The sequence below is a fragment of the Dysidea avara genome, chromosome 3, assembly GCF_963678975.1.
Source record: "Dysidea avara chromosome 3, odDysAvar1.4, whole genome shotgun sequence".
NCBI lineage: Eukaryota > Metazoa > Porifera > Demospongiae > Dictyoceratida > Dysideidae > Dysidea > Dysidea avara.
The window spans coordinates 8,993,549-9,017,878 of NC_089274.1; the positions used below are offsets into that span (position 1 = coordinate 8,993,549).

Genomic DNA, 24,330 nt, shown 5'->3' on the forward strand with positions numbered 1-24,330 from the left:
CATCAAAGGAATTTTGAACAAAGTGGTGCAGCACCACTCTACCGTTCTTTAGGGAAAACCCTGCTACTGACTCACACAAATGCGTGTGCATGCTACCCATCCTTGATTCCATTCCTGCATGAAAACTTTATGTACACCTACCTGGTCAAGGAATGCTGAGCAGCCAATTAGTCCCCAGGAGAGTGGACAATCAATAACATTGTCTTGGAACCAAATGATTTAGATCTGATCTGCTACATTCTGTCGCCATTCGAGACGGGGCGCGTAACCAGGATATGACTAGGGCGCTTATTTGTTTCCTATCCATAGCGCGTATATTATCTATGGTGTAACAGACTATATGCAAAGTATACGGAATTCCGTGTTCGTTTCACGTGATCTACCTGGCTACACTGAAATAGTCTCGTGCCCAGACCGCTTTTTTTCTTTTTGTGTGGGGGCGGAGAAAAAAGGTCTGGGCACGAGACTAACACTGAAAGAGGAGTAACCGTAGCAAGAGATAGCCATGAGTAAAGGAAAGCTCATCAGATGGGGGATTTGCGGAGTGGGGAAGATATCTCAAGATTTCTGTGCGAATCTCGTGAACCTACCCAATGAAGAACACCAAGTAAGGACATCCCGAAGGGAATCGCACCATGGAGGCTACGAGGTCACTAAATAACTCTAGCTCAAATGAAGCCCCCTAGTAGCAAAGCATATGTTAAACTCGCTGGATTAGGGGTGGAGCCTGGAAAGGTCAAGTACTACGTGCTGTACAGAACCCAGCACAAATTCAGTAATATAAATGGTTATGACCACACTACGTGTGCCATTATTATGTGTGCAATGATTACAAGGAAACTACATCAGTTCAAAGAACTGCTTTGTGTAGATCCATATAATACAACTGGTTATATCTTAATTGTACAGGTGGTTGCAGTTGCTGGACGATCACTAGAAAGAGCAAAGGAGTTTGCTGGTCGTTTCTCCATAACTAAAGCCTATGGGTCTTATGAACAGTTGGCACAAGACAATGATGTGGGTATTGTGTATGTTGGGACCATCCATCCTACCCACTTTGACTGCTGCATGAAGATGTTTGAACACAACAAACACATTCTGTGTGAGAAGCCGATGACAATGAATGCCAACCAAACAAGAAAACTGATAGAAACTGCTCGAAGCAAGAAGTTGTTCTTAATGGAGGTCAGTACGACCTTTAATATTATATACAAGTAAGATGTATGCATTTGTGGTGTATTCTGTAGGCAATGTGGACACGATTTTTCCCTGCCGTGTTAAAACTACAAGAACTCATAGCTGATGGTACCATTGGAGAAGTGAAATTAGTCAAAGCTGATTTTTGTATGCAGCCCCCAGAGAGAGTAGATCGACTATATGATCCGGCACTTGGTTAGTTTGGTAGGGCATATATATTGTGGGCACTTTGAGATGAACAAAGTTTTCTGATAAGTCATTTAATCTGCTAAAGTGCTACTTTTGGGATATTATTGTGGGTTGATTGATGGTGCAGGTGACTATGTCCACAACAACAAATGCCTAGACCATGTGACTAGGTTTGCAGTTTACAGTATTTCATTATACCGTGTTTTTCAGGTTTCTTGCGAAAATCAAAGTACAAACACGTGATCTGTAATTCAAAATATCTCGAACTTGCAAGGCATTTAAAGTGAATATTCGCACCTTTTGCCGATCATTGTACACGTTCAAGTATTGCTAGTATGCTGCAAGTTATGTAAGCCTTGCTAGTTCGAAGCACGGATCACGTGTTTGATCACGTTAATGCTTTGATTTTCGCCAGAAACCTGAAAAACACGGTAAATGTTTCTTTGAAAGGTCACGCACACGCACACGCACACACAAAAAGCAAAAGCAAAGCCTTCAGCTGCCACTACACTGTCACGCTGCCCAGTGGCCAGCACTGGGGCACCTGTGTACTACTCAGGTGCTATGAGTCAGCGCAGGCATGCCCTCCTGGGGCAGGACTAGTAACCCACAGAAGGCTGTACCATGTCTCACAGGTGAAGATGTGGGCACCCGAAGTCCCACCTGGACCTTCAACTGCTATATGAGACATGGACTGCTTCCCCAATTTACACCAGGTACCCATTGATGTTACAGCTGAGTGGGCTGCACACACACACATACACACACACACACACACGGACTATTCTGTGCATGTTTTACACCAGGTGGTGGTGCCACATTGGATGTTGGTATCTACCCCATTGCAATGGCCTCCCTGATATTTGGTGGTGGTAGACCAGAGAGCATCAAGGCCACTGGCTACCTTACTGATACTGGAGTGGATGAATTAGCCAGTATTATCATCAAATATCCTGGTAAGATTGTCGTGTTCTTCTATCCATTGTATGTGACGGAATATTTGAATTGAACAAGTACACAGAAAAATTTGGAATTTTCAACTAGAGTAGGGACCATAGCACATCGATAAAAAGTACTGAAACAAGCTGGAGTAGTGCACAATATTAAATCACAGTAAAACAATAAGAAGTGTTATATCCCTCCTGTGCATTTCCATAATGGTATCTTGAACACAGTAGGGATATAACACTTCTTATTGTTTTACTGTGATTTAATATCGTGCACTACTCCAGCTTGTTTCAGTACTTGCTATGGTCCCTATAGTTGAAAATTCCAAATTTTTCTGTGTACTTGTTTGTGAACTTTTTTTGTAAGACCACTCCTAGAAAATTCATTGTTTCCCATTTCCCGCCCGCATGCAGATTCTCTTCCCTCATGGTCATTCATTATTGCTGTCAATATTCATTATTTATCCTGTGACTGCATAGGCAGCATAGCAGTAACTAGTTTAGCATTCAGAAAGCCCTTTTAGTGCTTAGTTTAAATATTTCTACTGTATTCTTACCTGTAAGTTAGTTATGAATTTTGAAAATTAGTGGAAATATCTATAATGAATAATGGGTAATGAACCGCCCGCCAGCATGTATTTTTGAGGTCAATGAAATGGGAAACAAGGAATTTTGTTGGAGTGGCCTAAATGATTATTATGATTGGTGAACCCATGCATACCGCATCCATAGATTATCACCGCGTGCCCCAATTATCATTTGAAAAGTGAAGTATCCATTACGCTTCATTGTCAGCTATGTTCAACCCATTACGCAGCGTTTCGAATCAAGAACTGTTCGAAAAGCACCTCTGCAATCCATGCATATTGAAAGAAATGGTGCCGCGTGCTCTGGGTTATATCAATGATTATTGTCTGAAAAGTGAAGTATCCATTACGCTTCGTTGTTGGCTATGTCCAACCCGTTACACAGCAGTACAAATCAAGAACTGTTTGAAAAGTGCCTCTGCTATAAAAATAGCCACTATGACAATTATGGACGATTTCCGTTACGAAGGGAAGCCATCACGTGCTATCGCCAAATCAACACTTTTTGCTGTCAGCAAAGATGAATGGGACACAAAGGAGGACACTGGTAAGTCCATGAAGAATGCATTGTACGTACTACGGTATGCCAAAAGGCACTTGTCGGGCCGAAGCGATGTTGAACAGTGAAAAAATCAAGCCCATAGCCTTAACCATTATCAAGTTACGCTTGTCTGAAGGCATCAGTCAGTCAGTCAGTCAGTCAGGCAGTCAGTAGAAAGTTCCGTTGAATAAAAAAAATTTAAAATTCCGTAGCAACTTGTTGAAAGCATTTCGGATCGATCTGAAAGCTTGTTTGGGCTTAGTTTTACCTAACCAATACTGCCTCATCGTCATCTGGGAAAATTGAGGCTGTTTTTTGGGTAATGTTATTTCGTGAGCCACGCCTACTCCTTTGTGGTCCCTACTATACACTACTATTGTAGTGTATGATTATGTCTGACTTCTCTTGCATGGTCCTATTTACTGTTGTAAATTTAATGTCATGTGCTGACTGTTTTATTAGAGTGTATCTGCATTACCTGTCTGCTGTGTTATTAGAGTAAGTGACTGCTCTATTAGAGTATCTCGATCTTATTTCCATAAAGTGTGAATAATCAGTCAAGAAATAGTAATAATAACACTGCAAGGCTTTTGATATGAAATGAAGTAATAATGTGCAGTGTGTTCATGTTGTGCAGTATTTTGGCACACGCATTGCGCATTTAATTAAAATTCTTGAAAATCATCCTATTATGCTGGCATAATGCTTTTGTTAGCCTATTAAGCTCGAAATTATGCCAGCATATTGGTGCAAGCCTAATCATGTGGTGACGAAAATGCTTTAATGTTTAATATACATGTATGCAACATGTATAGAATCTATAATGATAGTAGATAGGCCTTTTATCACTGCATGGTGGGAGAGTACTTTGTCTTGTAGTTCATAAGTGCTGCAAGATGTACGACTTGCGGCGCTTATGGGCTCCTCATAGTGTAGGCTTCAGCACAGGGTGTAAAACTGCAACAATCTAAGCTTATTGTGACTGCTACAGTGTATTATAATCTATCAATCTCTTTGATATATCTCTTGTTTGTACATAAGTTTGTAAATAGTGGGTTTCATGTGATTGTAAACTTTTGAATTAGCACAAGTCACTACATTTCATTTTCTGCAGGTAACAGAGTGGCTAATTTGTGCTGCTCACTCAACCTCAACATGCCAAAACAAGCACAGATTTGTGGTAGTAAAGGAATTGTGACATTGACTGAACCATTCTGGTGTACCACTCAACTACAGACACCATCTGGTAACTTGGACTTTCCCCTACCCAAACCTGACCTGGAAATGATCTTCGCTAATGGACGAGGAATGACGTAAGTAAATCTGAATTAAGAAATATTAGTGTTGCCTTATTTGTGTGATCATTGAATTTCAAAGATACATGACACTGCTTGAAGTATCTTAGTTTACTACAGTGGTATATCCCCAGTATATGGAACAGTTAATTGTTTGTTATATTAGTAGCTTTTCAGTAAACCCGCATTCACTGATGTTTTACTGAGAGTTTAAAACTTAGTAAAATAATTATGTTCCATATACTTAAGTTTACTTACACTTTACTATCAGTATAACTACAGTAAGGCATCTTAACAAATTAGTAAACTAAGAACCTTCAAGCAGTGTGAAAGGTCACCACTGTTCTTTCATTTTACCTCCCAACTCCCATGTACTCCATAGAAAGTGTTAATTAACGCCTTTGAACTGATACACTTTGCTGTGAAATGATTTCTGTACAGATGAATTATATGTACGCAGCTGACAGACCTACTGGTAGCAAAAGTGCTTTTATAAGGCCAACATAATTGTTTCCCATCACCTTGAGAGCCATCAGGTAGTGAGGGCAGGTGGTTATTATTAATAATTAAAATTTCATTATTTTGATGAGCCTCAAAATGGCAATACACTGTCCACCGGTGAATTAGTTTCAAGCAACAGGATAGATGTTTCAAAGGATTGTAAGCTTTTCATAAGTGCAACAAAGCACTTTCCAAGTAATCTAATAACAAAATAACACTGTTAGAGGAGTTTGAATGCCTCCCAGGAAATAAATAATGGGGTTTGTTATATTAGAGTTTCTGACTGCTCTATTAGAGTATCTTGAGAAATAATTCGTATTTCCAAGTAATTGTAAATCTTAATTACAATAATAATTACCAATGTGGTAGGCAAAGTGGCACATGGGTAGGTGACGGAAAGCAAGGAATTAACAAGTGTTGGCCTAATGTCAGTCCATGGTACAATGTTTTGTATTTATATAGTTATGAAGCTGAAGCAGTCAGACGTTGTCTGGTGGAGGGCAAGACTGAATGTGAAGCAATGCCACTGGATGAGTCATTGATCATCGCTGAAACTATGGACTCTATCTTGAAACAACTTGGAGTGAAATATTAAATGAACAATAATTGTGATTTTTTCAGTATAATAGTGGATTGTTTTCTCTTGCAAATAATTCTGTATTTGCAATCTTTTATTAAAATTTATGATCCATTGTGAAATCGGGACATCTAGGTCAATATTTTGTACAAGACATTGTATACAGTAGATATATAGTACATATTTAGTGTACTTATGTATTAAATTATAATATACAAAATACACAACACTTAGTCACATGTGACGTCCTTAAGTACATACACACAATAATAATAATACATCCATCTTGTATAAAAAATGGTAAAGAGATCTGTTCTGACATACAATACATCATGTAGAGAACTGGTTGATGAGTAGCTGCTTCGCACATTGTCAGAACCATCCCTCCACAGAATATCCACCAGTTTCAAATAGTACCAACATTGTGAAGGAGATGACAACAAGAAAACTGTACATTAGCCATGGGTATATTGGTATACCAAACATCTTTGCCTAGATGGGAACACAAATGGTATGTACGTAAATAAAAAACTTTCTTAGTACAGTGAAATCTCAGTTATCCGAACCCCTTAGGACCAGGAGTGGTCCATAAGTCTGAAAAGTTTGTATCTCTGAAACCGTGCCTTAAAATAGCATCAAGGAAATTTGTTTCAAAATACCAGTATTTTCAGCTACCCTATAGAACAGTCATTTACATAGTTCGGTTAACCGAGAATCTGTATAACTGAGGTTCCACTGTACTGAATACAAAATTCATTATTAAATTACAGTAGGGATCAATACATTCAGTATTGTATGTATAATTATTCTGAACCCAACAAAATATGCAGGGAAGATACTATTTTGCACAATGTCTGACTGAAACAGCAGCTAGTATATCTCTAATACTCACTCTCATTTTAATTGCTGATGTATACATGATAAAGGAGTCCAGTTCTGCTGTGGTGGATTCCTGGTAGAGTAATGATCTTGCTCTAATTGTTGGAGCTGTTTTTAGTAACTTTGAGCAGTAAGAGGACACTCTAGCTGCCTGATGGTGTCACAGAGAGGAGTAAATACAACACAGTAACAAGGCATTATCGAGGGGAAAAAAATGAATATACACAGTAATATTATATAAACATGGACTTCAAATACACAATATACACACTGCACAAGCATACAGTACCTGTACAAAGGGGAACAGCACCAACAAGCTCCACAATAACATATTAAAAACTGATGATACAACTTGAGCTCCACTCTGGTGGTTGTCATCATTCAGCTTCATGAATGCTACATGATAAGCAATTTTTATAGTGTGCATACAATAACTATAAAGTGAGTGTATGTGTACGTGCATGCATGCGTGCGTGTGTGTGTGTGTGCGCGTGCAAGCGTGGTGGGTCAGGTAAGTACCACACTTGTTGGCGGTGTAGCTAATAGCAGCAGTCCCTGACAATGTGGTGGAGTCCAGGCATGGTGAGGAGTTCCTCTTATGTTTGCCCTGCAAGTCAATTAAGAAGGCTTACAGTACCTGGATCAGATCTAAGTTATTGGTTCCAAGACAATGTTATTGATTGTCCACTCTCCTGGGGACTAACTGGTTGCTCAGCATTCCTTGACCAGGTAGGTATACATAAAGTTTTCATGCAGGGAATGGAATCAAGGATGGGTAGCATGCACTGTGTAAGGCAGTAGTAGGGTTTTCCCTAAAGAGCGGTAGAGTGGTGCCGCACCATTATACTTTCTTTGATGTGGTAAAAAGAATGCTTATAATTAACAAAATGGCTTTGATGCTAGTAGCAAATTGACACTTTTACAGCTCTACTTTATTTTCTGGGGAAACCTCAGCTATAGTATGCGTGTGTGTATCTACCCACCTATTACACCTGATGCTCCCAAGTTGAACAATATCAGAGCTGTGGCTGTAGCAGTCTTTCCATTTAATTCACGAATATGATCACTAGCCAACTTGACGTCCTATAGCAGTACACAGAATTTAACGAGTATGTACATGCACAACTGATCACTACACTATAGCTACAGCAGTAAAACAAGACTGCCATACAGTCAATGACAGCATAAGATGGTCCATATACATGTATACTACAGCTCTGAGGTGACTGTGACTAAACCACACTGTAACTACAAACACCATACACAAGTATGTGGTGAGACACATCTCTAAGTATATATTATAATCTTATCATCAGTTGCCCATGTGCTTGATCATGTGAAGGTCATCTGGTGATATGATTTGTGATATCGATCCAGGAATTGTGTGCACTTATAAAGTATGTACAGGCTGTACCAGTAAAACTAGTTCAGCTGTTGTTTATAGCTCTGTTTTGTAGATAGTTTATTGTTCTAAGCAGAAGAAAATCATACACAAACCATTTGTCATGGCAGCAAAATTTCCAAAACAATTTTAAGCATCCAATCATTTGATGTAAGCATAAATGAGCATAAGAAGTATGTAAGAAATTCCCTGGTAAGAATGTGGACCAATATTACTTCATGTGATCAAGTGTGTGGGTAGCTAACCTTTATCGCCTCATCAGTGGTGGAATACTTTCTACTCAGTATTCTGATCTTGATTGACTGTAGCAGATAGATGTTCATCTCACTTTGAGTAGCGTGGTTAACCACCGCTGCTACATAAACCGCATCAAAGAAGATAAATCCAAATATGGAGTAGCCCAACAGTGCCAGCTTGAGTTCATGTGTTAAACTAGTGGTGACAAAAGCGAGACATTTTAAAACTATATTATAATGTGGAAGTTACACAAGCACAGAAATGGTGTACAGTATACCATGAGGGAAGCACATACACTGTAAGTGTGTAAATGGCAAAACCTGATACAAAGGTAGTGACGAAACCTCAGAAATTATCAACAAATTGATGTGTATCATTTGTGTCTGTGTGATAAAATACCCCGTACAACAGTACACCATAAGTACGTACTAATTTACCAACCAAGTAAATCCCTATGTATATCCAACGGAACACAAAAGATTTACATACTGTACCAGCATAAGCCAGATATGCATCATGAAGGTATGCTATTTTGTCAAGCATTAAAACAAGGGTTACAATGAGCTCCCATAAGAAAAACCTTTTGGAATATATATAGAGTAATTGTCATTTAGCTACAGGATGTAATAGTGTAATGCATATTAGGAGTACCTGAACTATCCGGTAACACTGTCTGCATGTAACACTGCTATATAATACTATGTGGCAGTTGTATTCTAGATATTGTTACATATAACACTTACTGTGGTCCACTCTCCCACTCAGAGTGCACATGATGACTGAACAAATGGTAGGATGCTGCGTGTAGCACTCGTACGAATATTGATAATATAATCCAACTAATTCCTCCTGTAATGTAGATGCTACCACAAAGGAAAGACAGACACAATAAACAGAGGATAATGTTGTGTGACACCTGTGTGTAGTGTGCAAGCATAGTACTGTATGTGCGTGTACTAAAAGCAACACAATAGATACAAACATTAAAATAGATGCCTAAACTAAAGGTCTAAAACTAGTACACCAATACAGAGAACAGGCCACAGACATACGTATACACTTGTTGGAATAGTCAACAACTCCTAGCTATTACAAATGGATTTGGGTTAGAAAATGTTCAGTACGTATGGTATGTGTGGTACAAGAAACAGTTTCAACTACAACAAGCGTCAACTTGTGCTTCGTTTACTTTTTTGAAGAGGGAGATAATCCCTACATTACATCAATTCTAGGCCCCATAGTGCCCGTTATCCACTGCCAAAACTGTAACATGTGTTCGTGCCTTAAGTACTCTGGTTCAACTAAACATGTACGTATAATATACATATATACATAACTTACAATACTGTAACAATGAGGAACTTTGGCACAGGATCAGGCCATCGTTGGAACTTGTAACACTTTACAAACACCTAAAGAAATTACATTTGTAAATGCACAGAGTACCCACTAATACTACACATTTAAACATGTGGATTTGTTTTCACTTGACCATTGAAATACTTTATAAAGAACTTATAACGACTAGAGGTGTACCGATATAAGAAAACTAAACCGATCCGATACCGATTAATCATTTTGAAACCGATACGATACGATACCGATCCTATATAACTAAGTGTAGTTATTTATATTTGAGGAACCACATATGCCATGTTCAACTTTATTTTAACTACTGAAGAAACTACTGAAGACAGTCTTAAGATTATAATGTGGCTTGATCATTGGACAGTGCCCTCAAGATAGTTCAGTTGTATATCGGTGTATCGTATCGGTTTTTAGCAGCAATATCGGCTCCCACCGATATAGTAGAAATGTCTATAGACGGGTTGCCTACTTAGGGCGTGTCCCTTGTGTAACGCGAGCAAACGCGACTTTGCGTTTTACGCATGATTACAATGTTGGTCAAGAAGTCAACAAAAAACCCATTTTTAAAAATAGTTTGACAAACGTTTTTGATTCTTCAAAGGTACAAGGTGAGTTAAAATCATCCAGTCTATCATTCTAAGTAGTAGCAAAGTCTTACAAAGAATGTTTTCAGCGAGTTTTATCGCTATCCAAAAACCCGAGATTGAGAGAAAAGCATCTTCTCGTTCAGCCTTCACCTTACACGCTGGATATGTTATAGCTTGAACCTTTCTCTATAACATACTTTCTGTTCTGAAGGCTGGCTAACTCTTGCTTGCTAAAGTTAACCGAAACGTTCATTTTCTCCATTAGCCGTAATACATTTTTGACTTAGCGAACTCGGAAAGTATGTGGAAAATTTACGGTAAAATGACCACGCCTTAAAAAGGCAACCCGTCTATATCGGCCACCGATACGATATATATCGGTACACCTCTAATAACGACAAGCACGCACACACACAAAATATGATCACAAAGGAATTTAGTAATATACAAATATATGATACAGTGGAACCTGTCTAAAGCGGTCACCTTCGGGCCAGAAATATTTGGCCTCTTTAGAGAGGTGGCTGCCTAACTCAATATCCTCCATAAAGCAGCCATAGGCCATAAACTGAGGTTTGGCCTTTATACAAAGGTTCCAGGGACTTATATACTCAGGTTTAGCTATAAAAATGCATTTATTTACACTCCAGTACATCACTTACTTAGCTACATAGCTAGCAGACAAATTAGCAGAAAAGAGCCTGAAGCTACTCTGAGTTTGGAGACAGCAATTGAGCTGATTATGATCCCTGGCTACAAAGTCTGTGAGTAAAAATAGGGACTTCCTTAAAGACGGTGAACTGTTAACTACACAATTGCAAATCCAGGATCAAGATAGTAGGGTGAGCTTTAATTAGAATCACACGAAGAGGCAAAGCCATGGAGTGGCCATGAGCTTTTCTATACTGTGAGTTCATAACTTTTCCGTATTACAAAAGTATAAAGTAGTGCAGCTAGTTTACTCATCGTAATGGCTGTAGCTGGCCGCTTTGTGAGAGGCCTTTTGTGTAGCGAAGTGCTGCTTGGGACTGCTAAAGCTGGCTGTTATACATGTCCGCTTAATGCAAACTATTTCTGTACAAACTGATTAGGAATTGGTCGGGACCGTAGTCACGTGGCTGCTATGTTGAGGTGACTGCCCAACTCAGGTGACTGTTAAGGGAGGTTCCACTGTATATCAATTTTTATCAACAGATCACACAATAATTTAATGTCAACTTTTGATATCATTGTTATGATCATTTTTAATCATACTGGCAATGTTAGGTCAACATAATGCAATCTAATCCCAAACAGCCAAGCTGTAAAAAAATAGAGCGGCCCTCAAAAAGACTATGGTGAAAAAAGATGTGAAATCCAAGGTGGTGGTAGGAGGCAACACAAATTCACCTGAATTGTCGTTATTAAAAATAATACCATTAACCTACCATCACAGCCATTTCTTGGCCGCCACCTTGGATTTCACATCTTTTTTCGCCATAGCCTTTTTGAGGGCCGCACTGTTTTTTTTACAGCTTGGCTGTTTTGGATTAGATTTCACTTCTTTTTATATTTGTATACCCCAAGGCCGGCCTATGGCCGGTTTCGGTTTTTTTTAAACCTATCTATTTTTGTCTTTACCACAGGAAGAAGAAAAGATGAAGCAGATTTTAAATACTTTAACTAATTCTGATTTTATCAGCAAATGTACAAATTATATATATATATATATATATACCACTTTAGCGTGGGCGTTCAAAGGCGCCGCTCGGTGTTTAACTCACATATTGCCCGAGAAATATCATGGGAAAGCGGTTTGCCAATGACTTTGATACCCAGCCAGTTCAAAGAATCTATGCTTTGACTCGTTATATTGAGCGACATAGAGCTTTGTATTGTGGGACTCGGTTTTTTAGAGGTTGCTAAGCTTAGTACATAGGCTAAGATAGAGTAGTTGGTTGTTACTAAAGGATAATGAAGGCACAAAATAATTGTTTGGGTAATTGTGGATGCGTATTTCTACCCACCGCGTATCAGCCTTTGAACAGACCATGGAACAGCAAAGCTACTACTGCTACGTTGAAATAGGTTAGTAACTTACAGTTCTAAGTACTTAAGTTAATATAATAACTTACTTACTGTCCCAATAGCGAAGTTAGTTGGCTTAACTTAGTACAAAAATGATAACAATTTAAACTCCATCCCACAATCGCAAGTTTTCTAACATTTGCGTGTTGAAGCATAGTAACGTATTAATGACGTTTTAACGTATGGACAACGTTTTGATGGCTATTAGCCCACGCTATTAAAACCACAATCGATCTTCAGATGCTACTGTATAAAACAAATGGGATGAGTTATCGTTAGTTCTTTCACCTATTAGGTGAGTACGCCCCAAGTGATATATATCACTTGTACCATGGCTACTTGGGATTTTGCTGACATATACACCCGTAGCCCTCGGGCCTGCGGCCCTCGGGTGTATATATCAGCAAAATCACTCGCAGCCATGGTATAACTATTACACAATACATACATTTATTACAGAACTCTCTACATGGTGGTTTCTTTGTAACTTAACACTCTACAAGGTGAGTTGATCTCTCTACAGGGTGATTTGCTTGTAACTGAATTCTGTACAGGTGATTTGTTTGCAGCTGAGCTCTTCACAGAATGGTTTCTTTGTAGCTAAACTCTCTACAAGGTAACTTCTTCTACTACCTGATCTCTCTACAGAGTGACTTGTTTGTAGCTGAACTATCTGCAGGGTGGTTTTTAGCAGCTGAACTCTCTACATACAAAGTGATTTCTTCTAGCTGGCCTCTCTACAGGATGACTTATTTCTGGCTGAACTCTACAGAGTGATCTGTTCATAGCTGAATTCTCTACAGGGTGATTTGTTTCCAGCTGAACTCTGCATATGATGGTTTCATTGTAGCTGAACTCTCTACAAGGAAACTTCTTCTAGCTGATCTCTCTACAGGGTGATTTGTTTGTAGCTTAACTCTCTACAGGTGATTTGTTTGCAGCTGAACTCTCTACATGATGGTTTCTTTGTAGCTGAACTCTCTACAAGGTAACTTCTTCTAGCTGATCTCTCTCTACAGGGCGATTTGTTTGTAGCTGAACTCTCTACATGATGGTTTCTTTGTAGCTGAACTCTCTACAAGGAAACTTCTTCTAGCTGATCTGTGATTTGTTTGTAGCTTAACTCTCTACAGGTGATTTGTTTGCAGCTGAACTCTCTACATGATAGTTTCTTTGTAGCTGAACTCTCTACAAGGTAACTTCTTCTAGCTGATCTCTCTCTACAGGGCGATTTGTTTGTAGCTGATCTCTGTACAGGGTTAATTGTTTGTAGCTGAACTCTCTACAAGGTAACTTCTTCTAGCTGATCTCTCTACAGGGTGATTTGTTTGTAGCTGAACTCTATACATGGTGGTTTCTTTGTAGCTGAACTCTCTACAAGGTGACGTCTTCTAGCTGAACTATCTCTTTCCGTAGTTGAACTCCCTACAAGGTAACTTCTTCTAGCTGATCTCTCTACAGGGTGAATTGTTTGTAGCTGAATACTCTACAGGGTGATTTGTTTGTAGTTGATCTCTTACAGATTACTTGTTTCTAGCTGATCTCTTGAATTCTCTTCAGGGTGACTGCTCTATTAGGATGATTGCTCTATTAGAGTATCTCGATCTCGCACTTGCTACACCAAGTTGGATTTCGTGGTCTAACTCCGTGGCTTTAAGTCTGATTCTTCTACACCATTGAAGAGCCTTTCTAAGATAATTACTCCATCTGTACAGCGATTTTCAAAGCATTACCCCAAGAGGTTTATCTGGTAGGCGTGGAAAGTAGTTGTTTTTAAAATCTCGATTGCACAATTGTTACACACTGTTGGTTTTTTTGTTGTATCTTCCTGGTTTTTTAGCTCAATTTCTTTCAAACCACTAAAGGTTTGAGGTTCAATAGTTAACCCATTCACACACCAATTTTCAGCTTCTTCCCATAAGCAGTTTACCCTGTAGGCGTGACAACATAATGGTGTTATTTTTCGTGAATAATTGCTAATAACTCTGCCTGTTTATTGTATTCCAGCCAAAGTTGGTACCAAGATGCGCCTTTATACCCCCCTTCTGCGTGCCAAATTTCAAGGCAATCGGATATGGCGTTCGCATTTTATAGCAGTTTTTGTAAGTGTGCAAAAAGAAGAAAAATAAGACAAAAAATACAAAGAAACTAAGCCAATTTGTGAAGTTGCATATCTTGGGAACGCTTGAAGCGATTTCGCTCAAATTTGGTATGTGGAGTACTAAAGTTGGCAGGCATGTCCACAACAAAAATTGTCTTGTTTAATCAAGGCAGCACAGAGCTACAGAGGTGCAAAAATTGCATTTTCGTTCTTCCTGTCCATATGCTCATGGATGTTGCATGCCGGCTTCTTGGGCCGCATGACCGTGTGTCTTGAATAATACACCTGGTTATGTAAGATACGGTATGGTTTATCACAAGACACATTTCCTTCTCATTCACACACCACATACATATATCTCATACACGCATACGCAGCTACAAAAATATGTAAGTATGTTCAATGCTAATGTCCATATGTCACATCTCCCCTCCTTAAGCATTTGTTTAGTATCGAAGACAATCTGGGGGTTGGATAGATGTCCCTGTTTGTATGTGGGTGACAGGCCGTGAATAGTTTGTTGTGGTAGGGGCATCAGCTGTTTCTGAAAGTTGTGCATCAGATCGAGTCCACAAATGTGCTCGGTTTCTGCATAGTTCTCCGGATGATGTTTTGACAATGTAGGAGCAGAGCGTGGAGGCTGGGCATGATTTTTGTCTGGGTATCTGGCGTCCTGACTGTCCTCGACTATCAGCCCACACAGCCTGGTTTTCAGGCAGTTCTGGAAAAGTTCTTACTCTATGTCGTCTATCGTAATTCTCCTTTTGAGTCTGCTTGTACTGTTGATCTAGTGTTCTGAAGTTCTGAAATATGCTACCATTTGGGCACAGGATGGCTCTTTACTTGAGGAATGTCAGTTCTTATCTTCCTCCCCATTAGCAGTTCAGCTGGGCTTAGCTCACACCAGGGTAGAGGTGTTGCCCTGTAGCTGAGCAAAGCTCTGTAAGGATCAGTTGAATGTTCCAGTGATTTCTTTACAGTTCTCACCATTCTTTCTGCCAGTCCGTTAGCCTGGGGGTAGTAGGGACTTGGTGTTATGTGATGAAATTCGTAGGTTTGCGCAAATTCCTTCATGTCTTCTGAGTCAAACTGGAGTCCGTTATCAGTGACCAGAGTAGCAGGGATCCCAAATCTTGCAAACATGGCCTTCAAGTTTGTTACAATGTTAGAAGAAGTGGTGGTGGTTAACTTCTGTACTTCAATAAGTCTAGAGAAGTAATCTGCAACCAGCAGATAGTTAGTGCCTTTTAATTCAATAAGATCTACCACGATGCATTCCCATGGATAGCGTGGCAAGGGTATGGTCATAAATGGTTCTCTAGGTGCATTTGACCGGTGGCGCACGAGTGCACGAAGTTCTCTACTGCTTTGGAAACTCCAGTTGTGGTTGGCTTACTAGAGGCTGTGCAGGTTGGATCATTATCATTGCTAAGGTGTTAGATAGGCATTGTGAGCTAAAATGCCCTCATCTAAAACAGGTAGCATCTCTGGCAGGGCATGATTGTCTGGGGTGTGTTCCTGAGCCACATCTACGGCAATTACTGGATGATGGTCTGGCTGAAGTTTGTGGTTGTGCTGGCAGTTTTCTTTTAGTGGGCTTCTGTCTTACAGCGTCCAGTGGGATTCCTTCTTTCATCTTAGGCTTTTGTAGGAAGTCTTGCTGGACTTTAACTGCTTCTTGCTGGTAAATTAACTTTTTCACTTTGCCACTAAACCTGACACCTGGCGATTAATTTAAATTAGAGTAGGGACAGTGTATAGTGTTGCAATAAAAAGTACTGAAACAAGCTGGATCAGAGTAGTACATAACGTCCAAATACTGTAAAACAATAAGAAGTGAATATCCCAACTGTGCATTGAGTGTAGCACAGTAGAGATATTCACTTCTTATTGAGTGTAGCACAGTAGGGATATTCACTTCTTATTGAGTGTAGCACAGTAGGGATATTCACTTCTTATTGAGTGTAGCACAGTAGGGATATTCACTTCTTATTGTTTTACAGTATTTGAATATTATGTACTACTCCGATCCATCTTGTTTCAGTACTTTTTACTAAAGGTGGACCGATACCGATACCAGTATCGGTATCGATGCCGATACCAGTGGTATCGGTATCGGTAATACAAGGTACAGATACCACAGTAGACACTCACCACTTTTATTAAACCATCTCTAGCTAAGTTTCCAGTAGCTAATAACTTAGTTGAGCTAATCAGTAACTTAGTTGGGCTAACAAAATAGCGAAACAAAGCCTTTGTTACTCTTTTCCAAGTATTGCTGCAACTGCTCCGTGTGTATTCTAATATATTAGAGCACGTGAATCCTTTGTAATTAAATGGTAATGCAGTTGTTCCTCAAGAAATAAGTTTATGACTACTTGGCTTGCCTTTTCATGAAAAGGTTTGGTTGAAAAGCTGTAACAAACATTGTACAATTATCGGCCGCCACGCAATTAATTGCCTTATCAATAAGCTTACAAGAAAACTACCTCAAATCAAGAAATTAGTAATCTACAATGATGTTTTTATCATGTTTAGTTGTTATACAATGAATATTTTGAACTGAGATCAATCAATTACTGTGATATTTTAATAGCTAGCTATGTATCACAACAATGTTTATAATAAACTTGTCTAGGCTTCAATGTATAGTATCGGTATCGGTATCGGCAAATGATTTCAGTACAAATACTGGTATCGGAAATATCGGTAAAAAGTGGTATCGGTCCATCTCTATTTTTACTACAGCACTATACACTGTCCCTACTCTAATATAATTAAAACCCTTTGCTGAATCTCCGTAGGGTCCAATCAATGAGCTACATGCCACTATATCTCACAAACCATACAACATAATCCCAGAAACCTATATATAATATTAATCACCATTAACCAACGAATCCATTTATGGTAAAATGTTTTACTTAACGGTAACCGCTACACAGCTACGTGACCACAAAGTTTAAAAATCGGCTAATCTTTGCAGACCAGCAAATTAACACTAACTAACAGTCTTACAATGTTTATAACAGTACAATGAAAATCGCCAGTCTACTGACAATGGAAGCGATTCACTGGAAGTCTGCTTTTCAGACGATTTGGCAAATACACATGCGCATAACCACACGAGGCCACAAGTCTGTGATGTGAAAATCAACCTGTGAAGCATTATAATACATCTAATCTGTTTCCTTACCACTTCACTTCTTTTATACCACTGTTATCACTCTGAAGTAAGCCCTAGAACGATTGTTTCACTCGACCACAAGTTCACTGATTATATGTTAGTGCGCGAGTATTCGTTTATCCCTATTCCTGTTTATGTAGGGGTGTGATCTTTTCAGAATAGGCGCACTACCAATAAAAATGCACAGCAGTGTTGATAGCGAGTCAAAAATATAATCAGTGTGTAAGTTATACTTTGTGGTGCCATATGGTGCCTACGGCTGTGAAAAGGTTAAAATTCCTAATTTTTTCATATGCTTGTTTTGTGAAGTTTTTACAAGCTCATGACCACTAAATAGCCTGCTTTTCACAAAACCAGTCACAATATTTTTAAAGAGTTAATCACAGCACTATTATACTAGATTATGACTCATACAATAACAACTGATCAGTGGGTGTGGTTCTACATAAGCCTGCAGACAATAATGGACATGGATTCATGTATACCAACAAACTGATGAATGGGCATGGCTACCATATGTCTACAGACAGTAATTTATTTAAGTGGGTGTGGCTCATGAAAGAAGCAGGGCTACACTATGACGTGTTACTACACGTCCACATCATTACACTAATTAATTTAGCACATGGGGCCAGACCCGGATAATCTGTAAAGCGGGACCTGGATGACCAGACTCAGTTTTAACATTGTTTCTAAATGACTTACACGTTGCTAGTTTGCTGCGAGTTGCTCTCACTGATCGATATCAACTACCAACTTTGAAAACCAGCGAGCCACATGTGTTCAAATAGTTTGGTGCAACGACCACATGTATTCGAATAGTTTGATATAATATATACCAGTAGATGGAAGCCCTACTTTAGTCTATTAACAGTTAGCGGTAGAACCTTGACTGATGGCCATGGTAAAGAAGGATAAAAGGTAAGACAATAGTGCAAGCATTGTATGTTTATCAATATACCAAAGGTTTTTTCTTAAGCAAACAAGGAATGTTTCTGCGAAAGAATTAGGGCTGTAACTGTAGCTAGTTTTCCGCTACGCTTGACTGAAGGCGTCAGGCAGGCAGGCAGGCAGGCAGGCAGGCAGGCAGGCAGGCAGGCAGGCAGGCAGGCAGGCAGGCAGGCAGGCAGGCAGGCAGGCAGGCAGGCAGGCAGGCAGGCAGGCAGGCAGGCAGGCAGGCAGGCAGGCAGGCAGGCAGGCAGGCAGGCAGGCAGGCAGGCAGGCAGGCAGGCAGGCAGGCAGGCAGGCAGGCAGGCAGGCAGGCAGGCAGGCAGGCAGACAGGCAGGCAGGCAGTAGAAAATCCCATTGAATAATTTTCTATAGCAACTTGACGGAAATGTTTTGGGTCAATCTGAAGACACTTTTGGGCTTGATTTTTTACACAACCAATACTGTCATGTTGTTGTGAGGAAAAATCGAGGCAGGTTTTTGGGTTATATTATATCACTGACCACACCCACACCTTCGATGTCCCTACTATACAGCACTATCATACTGTATGATAAAACTAGAAAATTATTACCATGGCAACCATACTAAACTCACATTCTCTGCCAGTCTTAAGAGATATTCAGTTTCTGACTTGGAGAACAAGTAGAGGCCATACAGATATGAGATTATCACCAACAAATCCAGAAGAATGTAACTACTGACAAGATTGTTACTGCATAATATTGATACAATTGAAGAATTGGAACTTTTGTGGTGAGGATCAAGCTGCAACACACATACATGGATAAAACAGTTAAAAAGCAAAATGTACTATCACAAATACAACATGAAGTTAATAAACAAAATCTGTGATGTCGTAGCTTAGAACAAAATCAAAGGCTTTTGGATTCTACAAGGTTCACTATATTGTTGATAAAATCTTCCCCACAATATCTCTCTAATTTTGTAAGACCCTACACAGATGCGGTACTACCCAAGCGCAACATCGCACTCGCTCTCATGCACAATTTTGCTCAAGTTCTTGCAAGCAAAACAGTTGCCACGCCCCTTAATTAGTGATTTTTTAAAATCTCAAGCAAAATTGTGAGGGCGAGCAAGTGTAATGTTGCGCTTGGGCAGTACCGTACACATGACATCTTAGTACATGCCAATGGCAATCAACCATGAGTGGTATTCGCACTTGAACCGCTTTCATCAAGTTGGTTCAATCCAAACTGTTTTCAAACCGCTTCACATTCTTCACGCATTCACACCAGCAAAAAGATAAGCTACCTTCAAACAGAAAGCGCTTATAATAATTATTTGTTCTAATAGTTAAGCGACTTTAGCGGAATGGAGTTGTTAATTTTGGCGATGTTTTTCTGGTTAAGAATGCATTGAAAAGTGGCGAAGAGTCTAGACGTTTAAAACAAAAGGAACTAACCAGGAAGAAGTGTGTTTCGCGCTACCTGAGACAAAGGCAAGCGAGACTAATCAGGTACAGGACACGCCACGACTGAGTCCCTAGTGGGATAATACTTAGATAGACATTTAGTTTATAGCTGAGTAAAGTGGAAAACGGTTTGAGGTGGTTCAAATCACATCAGAAGGTGATAACTTTATAATAAAGCACTTTTAAGTGCGAACAAATTAAACTGGTTTGAAAACAGTTTATAGTGACAGTGTGAACACCCCTCATGTCTCCACATGTATTTCATATATAAAATTTAATTTCTGGAATTTAATTCAGACTGACTATACTAACTGTGGTCAAGTATTCAGTCTTTGTGTAAACTGAACTTTAAACTTTCTGATATAATTGTTTGATTTCACTTGACCACATATGGAAAATGTAACCAGATATATTCTGCCACACAATAGGAAGTAAAGGTAAGTAAGATGACCCTATACACTTTGTCTGTTAATGCCACACACAGGTAAGTTCACAATGATGAAAAGTATAAGAAATACTGTATAGTGTATATACCCAGTATAGTATTGTATATAATGTACTACATAATACATACATGTTATTACATACACATATGTGAGATCCTACCATAAGACAAGGTAAAGTCTAATGTACTATTTATATAAATGTGTTCCAAACTGTACTGCACACTTTTAAAATACTTGATGGGAATACAATATTTAATTGTATCATAACACACATAGTATTCTAGTCACTGAAAACGTGTTCATTTGTGTAGTACATCTGAGAGGATGTGGTTGTATAGTGCATGTGTGTGTGTGCGTGCGTGTGTGTGCGTGCGTGTGTGTATGTGTTTGTGTGTGTGTGTGTGTGTGTGTGTGTGTGTGTGTGTGTGTGTGTGTGTGTGTGTGTGTGTGTGTGTGTGTGTGTGTGTGTGTGTGTGTGTGTGTGTGTGTGCGTGTGCATGCATGTGTGTGCGTAATGTGCAACCATTAGGAAAGAGAGTTTTAAAATAACTATCAATTAAATGTGTGACTCCATATTTTACAAGTATATAGGAAAAATTAAGAATATTAAGTTTGATTAGGGATCATAGGAAAAAAATTGAACTAGCACATACCGTATCAAAAGAAAGGATGGCACCAGAGGTAATGTTTTTGACGAACGCACATCCCAAATATCAATTACTGACTTGGCCAATATGCTTCACTTTAGCTATGTCCAGCCTGTTTCAAATGAAGAACAGCAGAAGTGCCTCCGCAATCAATCCAGTCACCACAGAAAATACAGATGATTCCTGTTTACAAACATATGGAAGCCATCGTGCTACTGCAAATCGACACCTTGGGCTGTCAGCAAAAAGATGAGTAAGTCCATGATGCATGCATTGTACGTACTGCGGTATGCCAAAAGGTACCTGTTGGGCTGAAGCGATATCAAAAAAATCATTGACAAGTCAATTGAACTTTTTTTTTTAAATTTTGTAGCAATCTATTTGAAATATTTAGGGTCATACTGAAGGCACTTTTGGCCTTGGTTATACCTAACCAATACTGCCAAAGCACCAAGATGGTATTGTGAAGCTGGTTTTGGGTGGTATTTTTTGGCCATAAAAACCCAAACTTTTATGATCACTAATATATAGTACTACTGTACTGTATGATGTACACACAATTTACACCCTACCAACATACCACACTACTACATGGGATTACTTTGTATGTACCTACACATTTGCATGGCAACAGTGATGGGCAAACAGTACAGTGACAATACAATCATAGGCACTGTTTATATACTACATAAATAGCTATGTTGTATACTCACCCGATCTCTGCGAAAACATGAAAGTATTTGTGTTAGAGATGTAAGGATGATGAAAAAACATATTGCTGCCACCCAAATCCAACGTAACACTCTTTTATATCCTCTACCAAAATCAGTCCATCCCAGCTAGAGGCATAAACAAAACTAACATCACAGGTGATAATTCACACACTATTCAGTAGTCAGACGTGTAAACTTACAAATAGCAGAAGATAGCGATACGGCCTTAACACCCATTTCTCACAAGATTGTAACGCACTGGCAGTACCATCGTCTTGCTCCTACATTCGTACAAACTTTGCATGTACCTACTGCGTTATGTGGGCTTACCCTGTCACCCTCAGCGACAACAACAAATTCATTTTCGTCTCTAAAGTCACCATCCGATTGCATTGACATACGAGACGATAAGCGTGGGGTGGAGGGCTGGCTTTGATTAAAGCTCGTCTGAAGGTTAGGGTATGACGGAGTAGGAGAACTCATCGCTGAATCTTCAAACTCGTTCCTCGCCTCCTAGTTCCAAGCCGAGTTGAAGAATCCCACAATGTTGACGTAAAACAATATACTCGCTGGGTCACGTGATCGCGTCACGTGCACATACCGTAGTAGATACCATAGCTTATGTAGATACACATAATTATGTTGTATATACATGAGAGTAAAAGATAGTACAGTGTTAAGCTATATCAAGACACACGATAGTGTGTCGTGCGGCCCAAGAAGCCGGCGCGCCACACCGTGAGTATATTGACAGGAAGAAAGAAAACGTCATTTTCACACATTTGTATCTCGGTGATACCTCATCCGATTGGAACCAAATTTGCTGCAGAGTTGCCCGCCAGCTAGGGGAGTCTACATTCCAAATTTGAAGGAAATCACTCAAGCCATTTCCGAGATACGAGTGGCCAAAGTTTGGTTTTTTTTCTTCGTTTTTTTTTTTCTTCTTCGTCTTTTCGCACACTTGCAAAAATTGCTATAACAAGCAAACGCGTACTCCGATCGCCTTGAAATTTGGCACACAGAAAGGGAGTCCAACGGCAAATCCTAGCATCAACTTTGGTACAAATCCGATGAATGGTTCAGGAGTTATGACCGATTATTCGCGTAAAACAAGATCGATATGTTGTCACGCCTACAGGGTAAACCGCTTCATGGAATGAGTTGAAAATTGCTATGTAGATGGAGTAACCATCGTAGGAGTGCCTTTTGGTGGTTTGAAAGGAATCGAGATAAAGACCACGGAGATATGACACAAAATCCAACCTGTGTCACAATTATGCGATCGATTTTTAGGAATACAAAAGTATTAGTCTTCACGCCTACTAGGCAAACCGCTTAGAGCAATGAGCTGAAAATCGGTGTATAGCTGGAATAATCTTCATAGAAAGTACTTGCAGTAGTACAGAAGAATCGGATTACAAACCACTGAGTTATGATTCGAAAGCCAACTCCGTGTAGCAAATGCGAGATCGAGATATTCTAATAGAACAGTCACCCTAATAGAGCATTCGGCTAATTTATTTACTCCATTATAGAATTTTATTACATCACAAGTTCTTCTGTAGGGAGTTCAGCTGCAAACAGTTAATCTTATAGACAGTTTAGCAAGAAGACAGTCACCATGTGGAGAGTTAAGCAAATATATCACTATAGAGATTCAGAACATTACAAGTCACACTGAAGAAAGTTCAGCTATAAACAAGTCATGCACCCTGTAGAGAATTCAGCTACAATTAAGTCACTCTCTAGAGAATTCATCTACACAGAATTCAGCTACACACAAGTCACTGTGGAGAGAGTTCAGCTACAAACAAATTACCCTTTAGAGTGATCAGCAATGAACAAATCAACACAAATCTACCTGTAGAGAGACAAGCTAGAAACAAATCACCCTGTAGAGAGTTTAGCTACAAAAAATCACCTTGTAGAGACATCAGCTAGAAACTAGACACAAATCAACCTGCAGAAAGATCAGCTACAAACAAATCACCTTATAGAGAGTTCAGCTACAAACAAATTACCTTGTAGAGAGATCGGCTACAAACAAATCAACCTGCAGAGAGATCAGCTAGAAACAAATCAACTTGTAGAGAGATCAGCTACAAACTAGACACAATGTAAGGAGTTCAGCTACAAGCAAATCACCCTGTAGAGAGTTCAGCTACAAACAAACCAACCTGTAGAGCGATCAGCTAGAAACAAATCACCCTGAAGAGAGGTCAGCTACAAAAAAATCACCCTGTAGAGATATCAGCTAGAAACAATTCACCTTGAAGAGAGGTCAGTTACAAAAAATCACCTTGTAGAGAGATCAACTACAAACAAAACACTTTGCAGAGAGTTCAGCTACAAACAAATCAACCTGTAGAAAGATCATCTAGAAACAAATCACCCTGAGGAGAGGTCAGCTACAAAAAATCACCTTGTAGAGAGATCAACTACAAACAAAACACTTTGCAGAGAGTTCAGCTACAAACA

The 24,330-nt window shown here is 39.4% G+C and overlaps 2 protein-coding genes across 2 annotated transcripts; one reads left to right on the forward strand and one right to left on the reverse strand.

Moving 5' to 3' along the window:
* Positions 1-403: 403 nt before the first annotated feature.
* On the forward strand, positions 404-5,956 carry LOC136249254 (trans-1,2-dihydrobenzene-1,2-diol dehydrogenase-like). The gene is made up of 6 exons (XM_066041216.1): positions 404-607; positions 910-1,185; positions 1,248-1,392; positions 2,193-2,342; positions 4,576-4,774; positions 5,720-5,956. The coding sequence occupies exons 1-6, from the start codon at positions 506-508 to the stop codon at positions 5,850-5,852; spliced, it is 1,005 nt and encodes a 334-aa protein (XP_065897288.1). The 5' UTR covers positions 404-505; the 3' UTR covers positions 5,853-5,956.
* On the reverse strand, positions 5,900-22,424 carry LOC136249253 (uncharacterized). The gene is made up of 11 exons (XM_066041215.1): positions 22,183-22,424; positions 22,053-22,133; positions 21,853-21,978; positions 19,209-19,379; positions 9,694-9,764; positions 9,096-9,215; positions 8,361-8,547; positions 7,697-7,796; positions 7,003-7,109; positions 6,727-6,864; positions 5,900-6,326 (listed from the first exon to the last, which is right to left on the reverse strand). The coding sequence occupies exons 1-11, from the start codon at positions 22,333-22,335 to the stop codon at positions 6,207-6,209; spliced, it is 1,374 nt and encodes a 457-aa protein (XP_065897287.1). The 5' UTR covers positions 22,336-22,424; the 3' UTR covers positions 5,900-6,206.
* Between the last annotated feature and the right edge of the window lie 1,906 nt (positions 22,425-24,330).